This window comes from Takifugu flavidus, chromosome 7 (genome assembly GCF_003711565.1).
Source record: "Takifugu flavidus isolate HTHZ2018 chromosome 7, ASM371156v2, whole genome shotgun sequence".
Taxonomy (NCBI): domain Eukaryota; kingdom Metazoa; phylum Chordata; class Actinopteri; order Tetraodontiformes; family Tetraodontidae; genus Takifugu; species Takifugu flavidus.
Window position 1 is genome coordinate 11,664,329 of NC_079526.1, and position 19,659 is coordinate 11,683,987.

At 44.8% G+C, this 19,659-nt stretch overlaps 3 protein-coding genes across 3 annotated transcripts; all 3 read right to left on the bottom strand.

The window, feature by feature from the left end:
* Positions 1 to 398: 398 nt before the first annotated feature.
* On the bottom strand, positions 399 to 8,271 carry LOC130529062 (potassium voltage-gated channel subfamily G member 1-like). Its single transcript, XM_057038957.1, has 3 exons — positions 6,830 to 8,271; positions 5,994 to 6,268; positions 399 to 2,834 (listed from the first exon to the last, which is right to left on the bottom strand). Exons 1-3 carry the CDS (start codon positions 8,078 to 8,080, stop codon positions 1,679 to 1,681), a joined length of 2,682 nt encoding a protein of 893 aa, XP_056894937.1. The 5' UTR covers positions 8,081 to 8,271; the 3' UTR covers positions 399 to 1,678.
* Positions 8,272 to 9,186: 915 nt separating this feature from the next.
* On the bottom strand, positions 9,187 to 17,298 carry LOC130528333 (low-density lipoprotein receptor-like). Its single transcript, XM_057037562.1, has 12 exons — positions 17,178 to 17,298; positions 15,975 to 16,337; positions 15,196 to 15,315; positions 15,002 to 15,127; positions 13,602 to 13,773; positions 12,284 to 12,499; positions 12,087 to 12,205; positions 11,798 to 11,937; positions 11,513 to 11,654; positions 11,219 to 11,416; positions 10,660 to 10,817; positions 9,187 to 10,022 (listed from the first exon to the last, which is right to left on the bottom strand). Exons 1-12 carry the CDS (start codon positions 17,236 to 17,238, stop codon positions 9,987 to 9,989), a joined length of 1,851 nt encoding a protein of 616 aa, XP_056893542.1. The 5' UTR covers positions 17,239 to 17,298; the 3' UTR covers positions 9,187 to 9,986.
* A 636-nt stretch (positions 17,299 to 17,934) lies between these two features.
* ndufa7 (NADH:ubiquinone oxidoreductase subunit A7) lies at positions 17,935 to 19,474 on the bottom strand. The gene is made up of 4 exons (XM_057037567.1): positions 19,356 to 19,474; positions 19,096 to 19,145; positions 18,666 to 18,803; positions 17,935 to 18,143 (listed from the first exon to the last, which is right to left on the bottom strand). The coding sequence occupies exons 1-4, from the start codon at positions 19,404 to 19,406 to the stop codon at positions 18,056 to 18,058; spliced, it is 327 nt and encodes a 108-aa protein (XP_056893547.1). The 5' UTR covers positions 19,407 to 19,474; the 3' UTR covers positions 17,935 to 18,055.
* Positions 19,475 to 19,659: the final 185 nt, after the last annotated feature.

Sequence of the window (19,659 nt, forward strand, 5' to 3'; positions counted from 1 at the left end):
CACATGAACACTCCCAGAGCTTTGGTCCAAGGTGACTGGACCTCTCTCCTCCAGTGCTGGTATGTGCGGCCCCTCGGGGTTAGCACACACGCACCATGGCCTTCAGGTCAGGACCCCTATTTACTCTTTAATGCAAGGAGGAATGTTTTATGTTGCTGTTTATGTCCAAATTGTCATTAACAGACTCAATGAAGGTGGGATGGAGGTCTGTCATCTACAACACAGCCTGTGCTCACTGCTCATGCCAGGGCAGCTATATTTGCAGCATTTTAAGTCAGTTTACAACTTCTCTGGACCTATAAACCCATGCAGGTAATACAGTGTATGTGTGTATATCCGCTGAACAGCACAGTCTAGGATGCTATAATCTCTGGCTGAATAGACTTGGAAAACGGGAATTGCATTGTGATACCAGGTCAAATACCACCATTTAAATTCTTTATTTACAAAACAGTGCAATTGTTAATCGCTTTGCTGCATCAAAATAGTTCACAACACTGTAGACAACAAGCAATGTACAGGATTCAGTCCTGAAAAACAGAAGAGTTTTAAAGGAGATGGTTTATATTTATATCCTATATTTAAATGTTGAATGACAGCATTTAGTGCAAAAGGTACAAAATATTAAACATACAAGGATTGCAGGTAAAGTTTAAGGAGACCCTGAGTGTGTCGCTATATAGTGTGTGAAGAGGTTCAAGTTTTATGTAAGGATATTATTCCTTGGTATGACTGAAAAGTTAAAATAAATGATGAAATTGCTAAAACCTGAAAACAATCTTTAACAAAAACTAAATAAAAATCAGTAAATATGGCAAATTGGATGTCGTCCATTCTTATAAGCATGGCCACGTGCAGCATGAATCTTTTGTCCGCATTTTTAATTAAAAAAACAACCCTGATTGTTCCACTGTCGTATTTGTTCATAACAAGGAGATTTAGGCTGTGGGTGATTGACAGCGGCTGACAGGTGCAATACAAACTAACGTTCAGGAATTTTACAATTCAAAAAGATTTTTACAAGGCAAAATTGCATATAAGAAACCTTATTTAACTTTCATGAACAATTTTTTGTATTGCACTTCTCAGCCTTGGTACCTTGCTCAAGGGTACTTTGACAGTGCTCTAAAGGTGTTATGGCACCTCCCCCTACTACCAGCACACGTTGCCTGTGTTTGTCTCCACTGGGGCAGCCCAGTTTCCAACAGGCTGAGCTACCCACTGCCGAGGTCAAAAGATGCTTCAAATGCTACTTGTTGGAAAGAAGTTTTTAAAATTGGGGACCAAGCCTCTAAATGCACCCCCTTCTTTTATCCTTCTTCCTGTTGGAAAAACTTTTAAGACACAAAATATCACACCACTTATATGATACTCAAATATATCCCTCTGTAAAAGGAAGCGGCTACTCCCAAAGACATGCACCCTCTCACACCTTATTTTAAACCCAGAGTTTCAAACGTTGGCGTGAAGTTTGACAAGTTTAATTTGTGTCAACAGCATAATGATTTTTAATGGCTATTTTAGCTATTCCTTTTTTCATTTTAAATAATGTTTTGATCTTTATTCTTAACTAATGTCTGATTTTTCTCAACCTTGGTCTTATTTGTAAATCACTTTGTTAAAATGTTCCATTTTTGGAAATGTGCAATACAAAACATTAACAGCCCGTACCCACAGTTTAGCGCTGCTTACCCGATTTTATGGAACAGTCCAGATCAGGGTCATGGACTCTGACCCACATATGATATAAATGAGCCGGGAGGAACCTGTGCACCAGTAAAATGTCTCCATAAAAACAAGGGTCATATGCATCGAGTGTTTTAGAGGGAATCTGCAGACCTGCCGTCTTCACACCCACATGTGAGGCAGGACCGAGTCCGGCTTTGGCCAGACACATCCCCATGTAGACGTCATCGATGGGAAGGATGGTGATGGATTGGGACATGTTGTATATGACTGAAGCTGTGTACCCAGACAGGAGGAAGCCCCCACCACCACAGTAGGGTGGGTAGGAGTCTGACTCTTGAACTTGAACAGGAATGAAATACTTGCTCCCCGGTGATCGAATGGGCCCCACACCCTGAATGAGGTGGCCTATAAAGAGGTGTTTGCTTCCATCGTTCCCTTTCAGGTTCTGCAGGTATTCCACCATGTTGTCCGTGTGGGCAAAGACGTCGTCGTCTCCGTTGAGCAGAAAGCGCACGTCAGGGCAGCTCCGTTCCATCCACTCCAGGAAGAGGATCTGCTTCAGGGTCAGGTTGTAGAAGCTGTCGGTGAAGTCCCACTGGAGGATGTCGCTGTACTCGCGGTTCTCCAGCTCAAGGAGGTTGTTCATTCTGCTTTTCTCATGACCTTCCGCTGTGGTTCCTGATATGAAGATCCTCCGGATCCACAGCCCGTTGTGCTGCCTCTCCATGGCCCAGGTCTTACGCAGCACCTCCCTGCGGTCGTAGTTCAGTGGAGAGCTCTTGACCACCAGCAGAAGGAAGACGTCTGCTGATTTTCCAGCTCCTCCACATTTGTCAGGAACGTCGAGCAGCATAGGAAAGTGCCGACAGTGCCGATAATAGAGGAAGTCTTTTAAATTATCAGGAAGAGAACTGAAACCTGTTATGTTAGCAGCAGCTGTTTTTCTTTCACACAGTGACCACCGATATGTGCTTTTGGGGATTTGGGTAAGTGGTCTGCTGCCCTTGCTGACATGAGGCTGGATGGTTTTCTTGTCAGCAAAGTCTTTATAGAGGTGAAGAACCAGCAGACCCAGAGCTACCACCAACACCAGTGCAGTCTTGGCTTTGATCCTCATCCCTGTGGCAGCAAAGAACAATATTAATCTTAATAGAAAGTTGCTCTATTCAGTACAGGCGTCAACTATTTATCAAAAATGTTTTCATTTTAGCCAAGATCACACCAACAAAATTGTGTGATCAAGTCTTTTTGGAGGACTTTGGTATCATTTCTGAGAGTGGGTTTATTCTAGTAAATCAATCGCTGTTTTACAAACAGCTTTAGTTTTAACCCTGGTTAGTTGTTGTTGGCATGTCCCCATTTAAGTAGTCAACCAAGCACAAGGCAAAAGAAACAGCGGATTAACAACAGATTAAACTAAAATAAGAGATCAGATTCAGTCAAAGATAAATAACATATATTTTTGTTAAACACACTGCTGAAATCTTTTAGCTAGCAGTAGATGTTACAGGCAGTTCTGCTTTGTTTCATTTCATGAGTAAAAATAAATAAAATCCCTCCTCCACAAGCAAAACAGGTGCAGAGCTACTTTTAGCCCAGCCTGCTCTCTCAACCAGTCGTCACGTGGTACCACTTGCGATCAAATATCCATCACCATGGTTCACTTCAGAGTTTTGTGACTTCCGTCATAGATGTGCAGCAAACAAACCACATATCTGTGTGATGCCATCACGTAATCATGGACCAAAAGCTCTGAGGAAGGTTCCCAGCAACTTATTTAAAGTGAGCCACAAAGAACTAAGGCATTCCGGAAGGCAAAAAAAGTGTCCAACCTATGACTAACAAGGTGTACTTAAAGCAGCTGGAGAGTGTATATCATAAATCAAAATTTACACGCAGGGGTGCAGCTACACACAAACGCAGGATTACACTCCCACTAAAGATGGACAGTAAATCAATTTAATGAATCTTTATTTACATCATGTCTGTTATAGTCAAGAATGTCTCTAGGTGCCTTATAGAAAGGCTCATACGGGGGATCCTCCTGCTGAGTAAAGGAGAAGGGGAGGAGATCACAAAAGAGGAGAGAATAGACACACATTATACGTTTAGAACATTAATTACAGAGGAATCACAGCTACAGCTGCGCTGGACAGTGCACGGCTAGTGGGTTGGATAGAGAGGGGCACAGGGGGGAGAGGTACAAAAAAAACACAAGTTCATTTGTTAATGCTTTAATCTTGCTATAAGCTTTGTCAAAACATAAAAGAATTTTAATAAATTACAAATAAACATATTAATAAACCGCACTAAAAGGATGATCTGTTAGGGCTTTTTGTTTGCTTGCTTTCCGATGGTTCCCTCCGTTCTGTTTTAGTCAAACTAAACGGACGCATTCGCCCTTCGGGCTTAATATTAATGTACACACGCAAAAGTCTGAGGAAACTCCGTTACTGGGCATAAATGTGAGCGGCCACCTCTTAAATAAATGTAAAAAACAAACAAAAACAAAGCCTCTGTGTGCAGCTGATAGATTAACTGGCGTGTCCTTACCGTTATCTGGGAGCCAGGTACGTCTATGAACGATTACTTCATCAATAAACACGAGGGCGCGCGGGTGTGCGCGCGTGGGCTGGTGGGGGGAGCCTCTTCCTCGTGATGGAACTATGGCGTCGGTCACGCCAGTTAACGTTCCCTTCCATTTAGGTCTTGCTCTTATCTCTCAGAGTTCGTGCTCTCACTCTTTGCTCTTCTTCTTTGTTCTCTTATTCCCGAAAAATAGCGTCAGGATACTGAACAATTCCGGGGGGGGGGGGGTTAAAGTGTCTTTGCTTGACTTTATTTTCATATCAATCAGTTATCATATCAAGCTTATTGTTTTATGTTAGGAAAACGATTAATACCAAATAAAATAGATAATGAAATCCCACAGCACTGTTGAGATACTCACAAAAAATTCTTGGTAGATGAGGAAAAAAACACAGCAAAACAATTGCAGACTCAGTCGAGAGTCAAGTGTATTACCACCAACAAGTACAGCAAATATAATTTTTGTTATTTCAGTTTCATATTTTAGGCCCTCAAACTCTCTGTGACCCATGGACGAGCAGACACCGATTTGGGAAAACCAAGTTTAAGCAATGGTGTTGTAAGAAAACATACAGTATCGAATATCATAACAACTTAGTTGGAGTGTTTCATGCATATATCTTGATCCCGGTCAAATAGCAAAACAACCTTTTCTATAAAGGAAAGTAATTGCTTAAAGGTCTGGCTTGGGTATGCACCATACAGATGTGCATGCACATATGGTGACAATGTATGTGTTATTTAATGTACCACAATTTCCGGACTATAAGCCGCTACTTTTTTTCTACTCTTTAAACACTGCAGCTTATTCTACGGTGCGGCTTTTTTTTTTTCGTGGCGCACTATCACAACTATTGTGAATCAGTCATTTTTACTAACCCTCATCAACGTGGAAAATACTAGAAGAAAAGCATATGATGCGGCCTTTAAGTTAAAAGCGATCACTCTGGCAGTTGAAGAAGGAAATCGAGCTGCCGCGCATAATCTTGGCATTACGGTAATCAATGGCGAGCAGGTGGAGACTCCAGCCTGAAGAACTGATCCAAAGCAAAAAGACGACAAAAGCTACTAGACGTAAACGTAGCAGGTGGCCTGAGTGTGAAAATGTTCTGGAAGACTGGGTCAACACACAGAGAGCAGGCGGCCGCGGTGTTTCCGCTGTACGAATCAGACTGAAAGCAAAAGCAATCGCCACCGCGATGAAAATAGAAGATTTTAGAGGTGGGCCATCGGGGAGGTTTAGATTGTTCATTGATTGAGTAAAAAAGCATAAACAACGTAATTTGGGTGTCGCTGATACAAACGTATATTTCAAGGTAGCTGCATTACAGACACCGTTAGAAAAAAAAGCATTTACCGGTACAATATATTTGTTTATGTTGCTAAGCGGATTAAATTAAAAGAAAAGTTAAAAAATCCTGACATGATGAAAATTGGATTTAAGGTCTCTGTATAAACATACAAGTGAAAAGAGTGGCTGTTGTTTCTTACCTGTCTGTCACTCGTCAGTGACTTGTCTCTTACGGTAATAAAAACATCTACCGGTACTGAGTGTTTTCGATCTAATTTTTCATATTACTACGTGGGACCTGCGGCTTAAAATCCGGTGCGACTTGTAGAAGTCCAAAATTGATTTTCTTTCTAAAATTAGATTATGCGGCTTTTAATCAGGTGCGCTCTGTAGTCCAGAAATTACGGTATGTATTCAGTGTGGGGGATGCTCTAGGTACTCTCTTGTTTCCTCAAAAGGATGAAAGCACACCTCCAGCCCTCTCCTGAGACGTCTCCTTAGCTCAAAGCGCCGCTTAACTAAAACAGCGTTGCATTCCTGGGCCTTCAGTTTGGCGTAATAATCAGAGAACTTGTTAAAGAGGAAGGAGATTGGCATGCCATTGAGGATGATTCCAAACGAAATGCAGGTGAAGGCCACGACGCGGCCCAGTATGGACACAGGAACTACATCCCCGTAGCCCACAGTGGAGATTGTGACCTACAGCAGAAAGATAGTGTTCATTAATGTTATAGGCAGGAGTTTACAGGAAAATTCTCTGGATGGTCCCATGGTATCCCCTAGTCGTACTCAAGTTTTCTTTCTATTAAAACCCTCTCTTCTTTCTCGGGGGTCAGGCTTGAAACAGTCTTGAGTGTTACAGTTAAGGTTGGGTTGAGAGAGGAATGTAGCTGACGAACACAAGGATATGAGATACATTTATTGATTTATGAACTGAATAGAACGTTCAGTTCTTTATTGTGGTGGGTCATATTGGGCCATAAGAACGAGTTAATGATCACAGCACAATCCTAATAGGTGACGTTATAGTGAGGTTTAGGTGAGGTTAAAGTACAACACGATGAACAAAATAGGGCTTCCCACAGCTAACCAAGCTAACTGAATGGTAGCGGGTGCATTCACCACTATTTACACTGGCTTTAATGGAAAATGGTGAAGAGCGGATCTGGAGTCGTGGACCTGTGAGCGTGAGAGGAGTGATGTTCTTGGATGGGCTACACAACTGGGGGCGTGTGGGTGTCTGATGATAGTGATACTTACTGCAGCCCACCACCATGCATCTGGGATACTGCTTATGGGCGAGCCTTCTGTTTCCTTCTCGGCAGAGTAAAGGAAAGTAGAGAAAGTGATGATTCCCATGGCGATGAAGAGAAAAATGCAGCTGGTCTGCTGGTAGCATTGCCGAAGGGTGAAACCAAAAGCCCTCATGCCGGTTGAGTGTCGGGCCAGCTTCAGGATGCGGAAGATCCGCATCAGCTTGAAGACTTTGAGAATGTGGTTAAACTTGCTCACCCGAGCCATTGACCTTTGTTCTTCCTGGTGGGTCAAGTCATTAACATTACAAAAGACCTCAAACGCCATCTGGAAAAAGTACGGAACAACAGCCACCATGTCCACAAAGTTAAGTCCACTTTTAAGAAACATTTTGACATTCGGAGTGGTGACAAGGCGAATCAAATATTCAAAGGTGAAAAAGACAATGGAAATTATTTCGACCCATTCCACATGTGTTCTGCCATAAATACTATATTTCTGAAGTTCCTTCACAGTGTTGAGAGCCATTGCAACAATGGAGAAGAGCACCAAAAGGCTGGAAAGAACACCGAAAGCCTTTGCCACAGTGGAGGAATAGGGATTCTCCACAATATCCCAAAGTCTCTTCCGGACATTCCCAAACATCATGTTTTTGAAACCCTCCTCATCGTACTTTACCTCAATCTCAGCCCTCAGTTCCATCTCCACTTTCAGGTTGTCCTTCATCTCATCAACCTTCTCCTGGAACACCGTCCAGCAGCAGAACTGAGTGTCCTTCAAGCTCATCCCCCAGTACTCCATCTCCTCTTCAAAGTTGATGGGGCACATTTCCTGTACAATCCGCAGCACGCCGCTTTTGTAGAAACGGAAGATGTGATGGAAGATGTTGGGGTCCCTGTCGAAGAAGAACTCATTCGTGCATACAGAGTAGTCATCACACAGCTGGAAGAACTTTGCTTTGTCTCTGCAGAGGGCAAGCGAGCCTATCCGGGTCTGAGGGTATTTAATGGCACACGTTTTAGGGATATGAAACAATTTACCGCCGACATTAACGTTGATGCTCTGCGTGTCCTTTGCCTTGGACAGCTCTGCTCTGATGTCAGGGCTGTCCAGATTCTCCAGAGATCTCCAAGCTTTGACAGTTTGCTCCTGAGAAAATGGGAATGTCTTGGGATCGGTGACACCTGTGGCCAGGCAGTTGACAGTTAAGCGTCGGTTGTGCAAGTCTCTCTGTGATTCCAGTTTCTCTGCAGCCATAGTAACAGAGACTAAAGCGAGGGAACAATGGAAGCAGGGGAGAAAGGTAGAAACAAACCCATGACAGGAAACGCTCCAGGAAAGAACTCTAGGCACACATAGCCTCAAAAAAAAAGGTCTGATCCTGCTGGAGCAGATATCCTTTCACAGATTAGGTCTTCCTGTTGTGGTTGAGGTGTCAGCAGTCAGCATCCTGGGAAGATGGGGAGACACCCGTCACTTGTGTTATCATTGAAGTTGCATCAGCTACTCTTTCAATGGACCAGGAGCTTGGAGGCAAGCAGCAGGGTTTTCCCCTTAAGCTCATTGGTTCCTATCCAATATTCCAAAGCAGTAGTAAATATAGTCGAAGTGGCAGGATTAAGAAACAAAGTTAATTTAAGGATTTAGTGCAAAATCGGAGGTCAGATAAGGCCGAGTGTTGATTTTTATTTATTTTCTTATCTAACTTGGCTGCTTTTTCATTTTTCTTCGTGTTGCATAAAGGCTGATTTAAACAACAGGCAGGATCCACCATCCATCAATAAAGCAAAACTGTATCAGGAGCTTTCATTTCACCATTATTTCACCTGATTACCCCCTGGTGGTATGTTGGATCCACTGGCGGGGGGGGGGGGGGGGGGAGAACCTGCAGACCCTACCGACCCTACCTTATTGTGTGGGTCGTTTGGGAATGTCTGGCGTCTCCGTCTGGAGAAACATCGAGTCCAAGTCCCCCATTTCCATTGTTGCGCCGGCTGTTTGGGGCTGTGACCGAAAGGTTTCCTGTGATTATTCAGAGACAGCTGCACTGTTCCGTGCCATAAAGTGGCTTAAGTGCTCTTTACAAGTTTGATTAGAAGCATTAAATCTTTATGAACGTCCATAAAAGGTGAAATGAACATTAGTTTATTACATGTTGACATTCTGTGAAACGTGTCCAGCTGAACAGAAGCACCTTTTCTCTCATTTATGATGCACTCGGCATGAACCGACTACCTTCGGGGCTCCTCTCCTCTCGCTGCCGATACAACTTGGCGCTGCCTTCACAAGAACACTCGACGCATCAATGCGTTGTAGAATCTCACGTCAAACCTCCCAAAATGAGGAAATGTCATACGAACACATGCCAGTACCTAAAATAGTTTTATTTGACTCACTTACAGCACCCGACAGTTTAAGCTTGGTACAGTCTGACCAACTACATTTCTGCCCCAAAAATAAATAAAACGATTCTTTAAATAAATAAACTCAGCAGTTTGAGCACTTTTTCCAGATGGAGTCATTTCAGTTTCAGACATTTTAAACATACAACACAACCAGACTTTCAGTTCAGCACTATAGAAACTTTCTGCAGGTAAAAAAAAAAAAAAAAAAAAACCCATAGAAGGCACTATTTGTTCTTGGAAGCCATCAAAACAACATTAACCCGTAGAAATTAAAAGGTTTGGACACTATCTATGTTACAATAGCTCTTCAGGTGCTGTAACTCTTGTGTTTGTGAAGAATTTCATTTACCTAAGCTAATTTCTACCCTTGAAGAACACAAAACACATCATAAGGCCTCTCAGACAGAACAAATCCAAAAGCATAACACTGAATTCAGGTCCAAAAAGCATTTGTGCATTTGAGGAAAACGAACAAAAAAAAAACCATCAAACTGCTTCAAACAATCAAATAAGGTCTAAACTCTAAATTAGAGTTTTTTCTTCCAGTTGGAACAAATGTCACACCCTGCTGATCAATACTGGGCTGAATGTAACATTGACTTTTGGACTCTCCTGGAAGGAAAGAGTCACATTTTCCAAGGCGGATGCGACACACCCCCGATTACTTCAGCCCGCAGAGGGAGGAGGGGGATGGGGGGCAGATCTTGTCCCAGCGGCCTTGAGGTGACTGCTGGGGCTAAAACAACATCGCAGTCTTCTCATTCAGCACCCAAATCCATCTTAAGCAAAGTTTCCTGGCCAGAGAGACGACACACGACTCCAGATTAACCCTTTAACCTGATGACAGCTGGTTACGGAGCGTTTGCTCTTTCAAGGAAGGTTCAGCTGACCGAGGGGTTACAAAACAAAAGTGAAACCATACACAAATGGAAAAAGGCAGCTATTTTATATTATGAGGGTAAGTACAGTAAATACTTCTAACAGAGTATACCAAGGTTGAATCCAATGTTGCATTTATGCAATAATTAAAAATAAATAAAAAACAGATATATGTGGTTGTTAATGGATTCTGAATTGACCCCTCAGGAAAGATTTATTTTTAAGCATGGAAAGGACTGCTTAGTCAGTCATTAAGTTAATCCACATTTAATCAGAAAACCATGATTGTGACTTAGTGGTTATCTACTGGCTCCCGTCTAATCCTGCAGAGGAGAAATGGAAAAAGTCGCTCCTGCCAGATTCCAGCAGGAGGTTTTTCCATCCTCTCACATGGCAGTGAAAAAGGGCATCGCGGGTTTTTAATGTCAACGCTATTCTACATGTATGAATTTATAATTACTTAAAGAAAATTTCATCCACTGGCAGCACCACAATGGTTTTCTTAGGACAAGAGTTAAAATCTAAAGTGTTTATGTGTGTGTGTTTTCTTGCCTTTCTGAGACACGTGTTTGGCTCTATAGGTGGTTCCCCCAGGAGAAGCGGGTCCTGGGACTCTTTGAGGGAGAAGCTCTGGTCGAGAGGTCTGGGTACCCTAAACTGGCCTTGCCACCACCACAGGGCCGTTCCCACCAGCAAAATGCTGAGAAAAACTGGGGGAACACACACACACACACACACACACACACACACACACACACACACACACACACACACACACCACACACACACACACACCACACACACACACACACACACACACACCACACACACACACACACACACCACACACACACACACACACACACACACTTTCCATTACTTCACAATCATGACACTCCTTTTCCAGGACTCTCCCCTCAGCTCTTCTTCTCCATATATAATGTTATGGGACCTTTAGTATTCCTACAGAGAATCATGTGACGCAGGTTAGGGTGTCATTAACAGAGTGTTTTTCTGACTCAGCAGTGAGCAGATGTGTCAACCGTAATGTTCCAAAAAAAAAAAAAAGCCACAATGACAAACAGATCTTTTTAACGAGCTTGACACGTACAGATAAGAGAGAGAATTCCGGCGAGTGAAAGATCCGATAAAGTAGAAGCGGGGACAGTGCGGGAGATGGAGGGGCTTTCCTGAGGCCTCTTTAGTCCGGTTTCTGGAGGAACACACCGGAACTCTGGACCGTCGGACAGGAGGTCGACGACGCACTCGTGCTGACACACCCTCCCGGCGTGGCTGCACGCAGACGGCCCTGAGGACCAAACAGATGACCAAACAGATGCCCGTCAGGGCTCCGTACTGACAGCTGTGTCAGAGTCAAGGAACATATGTGTCCGATTCAGTGTACCTGATGGCTGAAGGGCGGAGTGCATGATGAACACCCCTCCTGGTGAATTGGCATTTGACAGCAGTACCGAGAAGTTCCTCCCGTTGTGTTTATTGGCTCTGCAGATGGACCGTGTCACTGCTTCGCTCCAGTACACAAACCCCTGCAACACACCATCGTTTCATTCTTCCTGTACCATTTCAAGGAACGATGATATTTAATGTGTCAATCACTTCGTAGAATCGCCTGCGGTTTTCTAAACACAGTTGTTTTCTGGTGTGCAACAGTGTTGTGGTGTTGTCTCACCTCAAACACAGCCAGTCCAAAGGGCTGGTCCAAATAACCATTCGATTCTACCACCGTCTTACGATGATGGCCCTCAAAATTGACCCTGGAAATGGTTTTGGTTCCCTGGTCCATCCAATAAAGCAGCTGCCGGGGCAAATCTGGACAAGAGTCAACGCATAGACACTTGACCCACGACACCGGAGAACAATGGAGGCCAGCAGCCCGACGCTGCTTCCTCCTCTTGCCATCTACCATCACACCTTTGACAATAGCTCAACAGTCTGCCTGGAGGGCTGCGAGAACGTACCCAGAGAAAGAGCGACGGGGTGGCGCATTAGGTGTGTGACCAGAGCCTTCCTGTCCCGACCATCCAAACCAGCTCGCTCAATCTTCGGGGAGCTGCCAGACTGAGCCCAGAAGAGAAGCCTGAGAAAACAAAGGGAAAGAAGTGAACCCCAACAGAGGCCTGGATTCAATATTGTCAGTGGGACTGCAGAAGCCCACCTGTGGAGAGGATCCACCGCCACCGCGGACGGTTTCTCCAGCCCTGCGACCAGCGCACGCTGAGCCGAACCGTCCAGCAGGGCAACGTGAACCGCACCGCTCCCCATGCTGGTCCAGTAAAGCAGGTGGTGGATCCAGTCCACGGCCAGGCCCGACACCGGGCCCTGAACTCTGAGCACCAACCTGGAATCTTGGTTGTTTTCGTGCGTGGAGACGCTGTCAAAGACCCAGGTAAACAGAGCACACAGCACATGTCAGCTCAAACACATGCGTGACAATTGTTAACAACTCTGGTACACAATCAGATTCCCACACCAGTGAATGTTTGAGTCCCTGCAAGCCTAAACTGATCATCAGGTTCTGTTCCCAAGGATGGGGTGAATGCAGGGTGGTGCGATGCCAGGGGGGGCGCGTGTGACCCCGGAGAACATGGTGTTTTGTTTTTTTTGCCGTACTAGAATAAAGTGTAATTGCACATCCCGCGCGCACACACCACAGAGCAAGAGATAGGAAGTGCAGTGAACAAACCACCAAGAGACAGCATGAAAAAATACTTAACAGTGATGAAAAGAAAGGCGGAGAGAGACGGAGATAATGAGACATACGAAAGTCTCCCGAAAGCTAAGACGAGGAAATATGACGAAGCATATATAGCGCTTGGCTTCACTGCGACTACGGTGGGAGACGAGGAAAGACCGGTGTGTTTACTGTGTCTAAAAATGTTGGCAGGACAGCATGAAGCCAAATAAATGAAGGCGTCACTTAAAGACATCACACCCCAGTCACGCTGATCACACTAACCCTGGTTAACACTAACACTAACCCTAACCCTCACTTAAAGACATCACACCCCAGTCACGCTGATAACACTAACCCTAACCCTCACTTAAAGACATCACACCCCAGTCACGCTGATCAGCCGCTTGAGTTTTTTCGGCCAAAACGTGCCGAATATTGGCAACAATCATCCCGCTTTGGTCTATATTTCTTTCTTTTTTTGTTTTCTTTAATATTAATAAGGATACAATGTTATGCAGAGGTGTACTTATAACAATTTCATAGACAAATGATACTAATTATAGTCAGCGCAAAATGTTTTCTTCTTCCTAGGGGGGGCGTAACAAAATAATTGAGAAGCACTGCAGTAAATGGACTTGATGTCTGCTGCGTGTGAATGTTGTGTGCACAACGGCCCACAGACAAAAGAAAGAGAGAGCAGCTTAAGAGGTGGGAGAGGTTGGTTACACATTTGCTCAGCAGACACTTTCCGTCGTTGCCGAGTGATTGAGTTACTCATCCAAGCAAAAGGGGATGTTACCTGTAAATAGAGCCACAACACCGCGGCACCCAGTACAGTGTTCCATTAGAGGCCAAACCCACCACCAGCCCGGGGCCGGCAGCCTGTCGGGCCGGTTCCCTGTACTCTCCACCGCCGAGGCTCGCCCATCGCAGCCCTTCGGAGGAAGTGACAACCACTGCTGCCTTTTCTCCTGATAAAATAATCACAGCAATGACAAGTTAGGGTCATTTCTATTCTACCCACAAAGGAGGATTTGGAGGCTTTACGTAACCTGGTGAACCAGTTTACCTTCATTTAAGAGCACAGCAGGGTTAAAGTGGGGCAAGTTCTCAGACACCACCGCCAAACAGTAATGAGTTAATGTACTTAGAACAACCATTACAGGAGAGTTGGTGATAATAGTTATGAATATTATGCCGAGTAAAATTAAACATAAAGTAAAATTACAAACTCATTCAATTTAGGACTATTGCTAGGAGGTAGTTTGACAATCCCCAACACACACCTTTGTACTTCTATCTTTGGGAGGACTTTTAGAGACAGAATACTTTCCTCATCCACTTATCATAATTTCCGGACTATAAGCCGCTACTTTTTTCCTACACTTTAAACACTGCTTTGTGCATGAATAAAATTAACAGACCCTCATCATGGAAAATGCAAGAAGAAATTCATATAACGCAGCTTTCAAGTTAAAAGCAATCGAGCTGGCCGATAAAGAAGGAAACAGAGCTGCTGCACGTAAACTTGACATAAATGAATCGGTGGTGAGACGCTGGAAACGGCAGCGGGAAGAACGGGAGCAATGTAAAATGCATGAATATTATATATTCTGATATGTATATTGTATTCACCCTCTGTACTATGTACAGGTACACAGAGGCCGAGTATCCATTTATCTGGATTATTGTGAATATACATCCTCTTTGTATATTCCAAATCCTGTTCTATTTGATTTTATCTTATTTTGCTCTGAATGCTCTTGCTGCTGTTGTTGCACTGTAAATTTCCCCGTGTGGGACGATAAAGGATCTGAATCTAAAAAGATGAAAAAAGCTTTCAGAGGTAGTAAAAGCAGGTGGCCCGAACTGGAGAACATTCTTGAGGACCGGGTGAGCACACAGAGAGCAGATGGCCCAGGTTTTCCTACGGTGCAGATCAGACTGAAAGCAAAAACAATCGCCACCGAAAAGAAAATTCAGGATTTCAAAGGAGGACCGTCGTGGTGTCTTAGATTTATGAAACAGAAAGGTCTGTCCATCAGAACTTTAACCCAGTTCTAACCTCGAAACCAGTATTAACACTCAAACAGTCCTGTGAAGTCGAGAGGACCAGGCAAAATGTCCTCATTTCCTAAAAATGTCCCAAAGCCATTAGCAGTTTCTCATTGCTTTGCTATCCCACTGTTTGCCTCTCACCCTTGGCTTTGCACTCTCCAGTTGTTGGACTCATCTTGTAGTCCTGGTGGCAGCTGCAGGTGATCCTGCCGTTCACGGGGACACAGACCTGATCGCACACGTCCGCATCCAGACACGGGTCCACCTCTGGGGGAAGCAGCAGACATTGGAAGGAGGAGGAAGGGGAGGACGTGAAACAACAGGCTGTCACTCACCCTCACACTGGTACTCTCCCACCAACACCATATTGCGCGGGCACTCGCAGATGAATCCCATCCGCAGGTCTTTGCAGTGATGAGAGCAGCCTCCGTTGTTGACCGCACACTCATTCTGATCTGCAGGCAAAAGTTACTTCAGCTAAACCAAATAAAAGTATTCAGAAGCTAAACTGCAACCATTACTTCCTACCATTCAGCAACATGCAGAACCCTGATATGATGCACCCTGAAAATGATCTGGTGGTGAGAATTGCTGATGCCCCCAATAATTGATCGGCTTAGGCACCACTTTTATTTTCATCCCTGAACTACGGCAGGCCGGTGGACGTGATGAGATCCTTGCCTGTGTTGATATTATGTCAGCCTTCCACCTTGGTTTTTGGAAGTGCTCTGAGGTCCTAAAGCTAACGGCGCATTGCTAAAACAAAGATGGCAGAGCCAAAGGTAAGAGTTTGTTTCGGAGTGAGCGTTTGATCAGGACAATGTCAGCGCTCCTTTATTATGCTGCCCCCTGGTGGTTGGTTAACGACACTCACCTACTGTGTCACTAAGTATCCTGGTTGCAGAATGCTGATCACACACACACACACACACACACACACACACACACACACACACACACACACACACACACACACACACACACTGTGTGACTCCAAAACCCATGTCTTTTACAAACCACCTGTGCGTCTGCTTAGGACAGCCAACCTTTACCTGGCAGTCACATGACAGGATGCGTGAGCTCATCCCCAAATTATCGCGAGATTTGGACTCACCACAGTTGACTTCATCGCTGCCGTCGGTGCAGTCCGTCGAGTTGTCGCACCTCCAGGTGTGAGGAACGCACTGACCGTCCCCGCAATGAAACTGGGACGCTTTACACGTGTGCGGGTCCGGCCGCACGGAGCCGCACACCTGCCGAGACTCGTCCCTCCCGTCCGTGCAGTCGACCCGACCGTCGCACAGCTGCATTCGGGTCAAGCACCGGCCCGACGGGCCGCAGGAGAAGCCGGTGCAGTTGTGGCAGGACGTCTCGTCGCTGCCGTCCCCGCACTGGTCTGCGCCGTCGCAGCGGAAGCGCAGGGCGATGCAGCGTCCGCTGGCGCAGGCAAACGCATCTCGTCCGCACGACGGCTGACCTGTGACGCAAGAAGTACCGTTACGCACAGCAGGAAACACAGCAAACATTTGCAGGTTTCTTTGAAAGTATATTTTTTTGTAGGTACATTTGTAGGCATTTCCCACAGTAAAAGCAGGACAAGAACTTGTCCAAATCCTTTGGGATTTATGTGTGCTGCTAAAACCTGAAACCCAGCAGGATTTACATCAGTCCGAGTGCTTTAATGGGATTAGAAATGGACAAATCTGCAACGGTATTCACCCTCTCCACAATGTGGAGCAACTGGAGCAGGACAGAAAATTCAACCACTGAAACACTGCGGTGTTTCTGCGGATCACGTGTCTCTCGGGCGCTGAAAAATGTTTGTGCTGTGAAAGGTGAGAGTTTCCTTTGCGGGCTGGAGGTCCGATCACGTGACCCGCGCTCGCCACAGCTCTGTTCATCCGAGCCGTCCTCGCAGTGCGCGGGGCCATCGCTGCACCCGAACTCCAGCTGTTCGCTGCAGGAGCGGAGAGACTCACCTGCAGCACCTGAAGCACGCGCAAGCACAAAGACCACGCGCAGAACGCGGACCGATTTAATGCCCCGTGATTGGACAACAATGTCTTCATATTAAACCGGGACGGGAAAACCTGGAGGAGCCTTTAGCTTTAGACAATTGTAAAATTAAGGTCCCGGGAGACTTTTGTAACCTCACATTTATTTTATTTCGACCATTAAACTGGCGTCCTGTCAGAGTCATGCAAGCAGCGCCGCCCTGATGTAAACTGCACGTGTTCGACCAACGACAAGATGGATATTTGACAAAAACGGAAGACCTTTCACACGCCTGCCTGTAGATGCAATGCAACCATCTTACCGTGCACACGGAGGCATGTCAGGAGAGCGATAAAGAGAAACAAGAGTCCAAGGTGTCCCATGCTCGGCGTCCTCCACTATTGCGCAGCATGCGGCGCGGAAAGATGACGTAACACCACCGCCTTCCATTTCGTTTATGAAACTTTTAAAAACGCTGTTTGGCTTTTCTATACGCTTTAGCGCTAAATACCATCTGTGACATTTTATTTTGCTCTTTGTACTGGAGAACATTTTACAGACGTGATCTTGGTTTGTTTTAACTCCGTGATATTTAGGTTCCTTTAACTGTCCACACTTCATAGTTATCGTATTGACGTTATCTTCTTAATAGTACAAATGATTGTTAAACGACAGTAAAGAGTTGGAAGTATTTCACCCTGGTCATTTTAACGGAGGGCCGATTACGCCCCCTCCTGGCGCCGGTTGCTTACTACAAGGACTGAAGATTCCAGGTTGTTTTCCTTTACCTCAATTTTACTATTTAAATTATGAATGTATTTGATATTAAGATTGCGGGTCTTCACATTCAGTGAAGAAGCCCTAATCACCCTCCCCCAGCAGCTCCTCAGCCATTAAAGTGCTCCAAAGCTGGACGGCAGATACAGAATCCATTGATATCGCAGCTGCTGAGCATCTGCAGCTCAGTCACATTTTGGATTATTATCTTTATATTACTAATTACAGGTCTGACAGTTGACACCACGACACAACACCAACTACCACAAACACCAAAGAGAAACAACCAACTGGAGAAAATGTTAAATAGAATACAGTTTATTCACAATTTCTATTGTACACAGATGAGACGACACATCGGTCAGGCCTACACAGCAGCTCTGAATGGAGGATTCACGTTGTTGAATGAGTTCATCCCGCTGCTCAGAGATAGGGCTGGTCTGTGGACAGTAATGGTTCCTTATAGACAGAACCTGGAGTCACCGGGGGCTTCGCTGTCTCGGCAACTTGACTGAAAGAGGTCAGAAAACAGCGACTTAAAGCAAGCAATTTAAGATTTTCCTCCTTGAAATAAACCCATCCTGACCCAAATTTACCACTTTATACTTTTAAAGGGAAAGAGAGTTGCCCTGGCAACTGGGACTAATCCCCAGGACAATTTTACTCCACCCTTGTGTAGAGGGTGTGGGGAAGTGAAGTTTATTTTAAAAGAATTAGTGGAAATCTGCAGGAGACAGGAATTTCCTGTGCAAACTGTGGATTGTATCCTGCTTTCTTTTTTAAACAAACATACAGAAATAACCAAAAACAGCTCACAGATTAAAGACTAAAGTGAGCAGAAACCAAAAAAAAAGTACCAGTAAGCTCATGTTATGACCCTTAGACACTCCACAGCTTCAGGGTCATAATTGGGATAATTATCTTACTAATTTCACTGTTCGTTTACTGCAGATCTGAACATCATTCATCATTCTGGTATCGCCGATGGTTTACAAAACGCCATCGTGCCGGGGGCAGTGGCCCCATTATTTACCTGCTAGCAGTAAGAGCCTTCTGGGAAGACATGACCACCGTTGCAGGTACTGATTCTCGACGTCCATCTCGTGTGTAATAATAGTTGCCGGCATACCTGTGGCTGGGGCCTACGGGCAGTTTGGGTGGTGGCTGTGTCCTGCAGAAAATTAACAAACAGCTACTTTCTGGTTGCTTTCATTGACAAAAAACATCTGCCTCAATGCAAATCCTGTGTTCATTTATTCCGGCACACGGGGATGCATTCCCACAGGGAAGTATACAGTTTATTTATGGAGTATGGTTATATTTTTCTCATATTTGCCATGACCTTCTTCAGCTGTGTGTTGATTACCGGTAGTTTTGTCAAACAACCAACAGGAAATATAGACATATAGACGTCATTTAAACGGACTCTATTGTTGCGTTAACAGGGGGTAAATGAGTCTTACCGTTTCGCAATCTCCCCATATCTCAACTGCAGCTTGGCTTGTAGGTTTTGCTGGAAAATATCAAATACATAAAATAATGTTAGAATCATATTTTCTTTAAATGATGCCTCGGCATGTAGCACGCTAGCACACAACCATCTCGACTGGGTCTCCGGTTTGGAATTCTTCATTTCTACCAGAGCGGGTCATCAAAATTGTTATGTGCAAGCCCCAGGGGTTCATTAATTCAGTTTTAAGACCTGACACTTCGCGTTTCTTACCCCTGATAACAAATCCCGCAGCCTCTGAATGATTTTGGTCGCAGTCGCCATGTTTGCTGTTGTGAAGGACACGGGACTTCTTCTATGAAACGCATCTGTCTTACTGACACCTAGCGGCCTGGAAGACACATGAGCACCAAAAATCATTTTAGAAAATATGGTTGCCACGTGCACAGTGCGTGTATCAACAAACAAATCAGTCCATATCAATTAATAATGTTTAACTTCATACAAAACCGGAACTAATACGCGTGATACATTTTTAACGTGTGCAGCTTCCAATGGCCACTAGAGGGTGCAATTG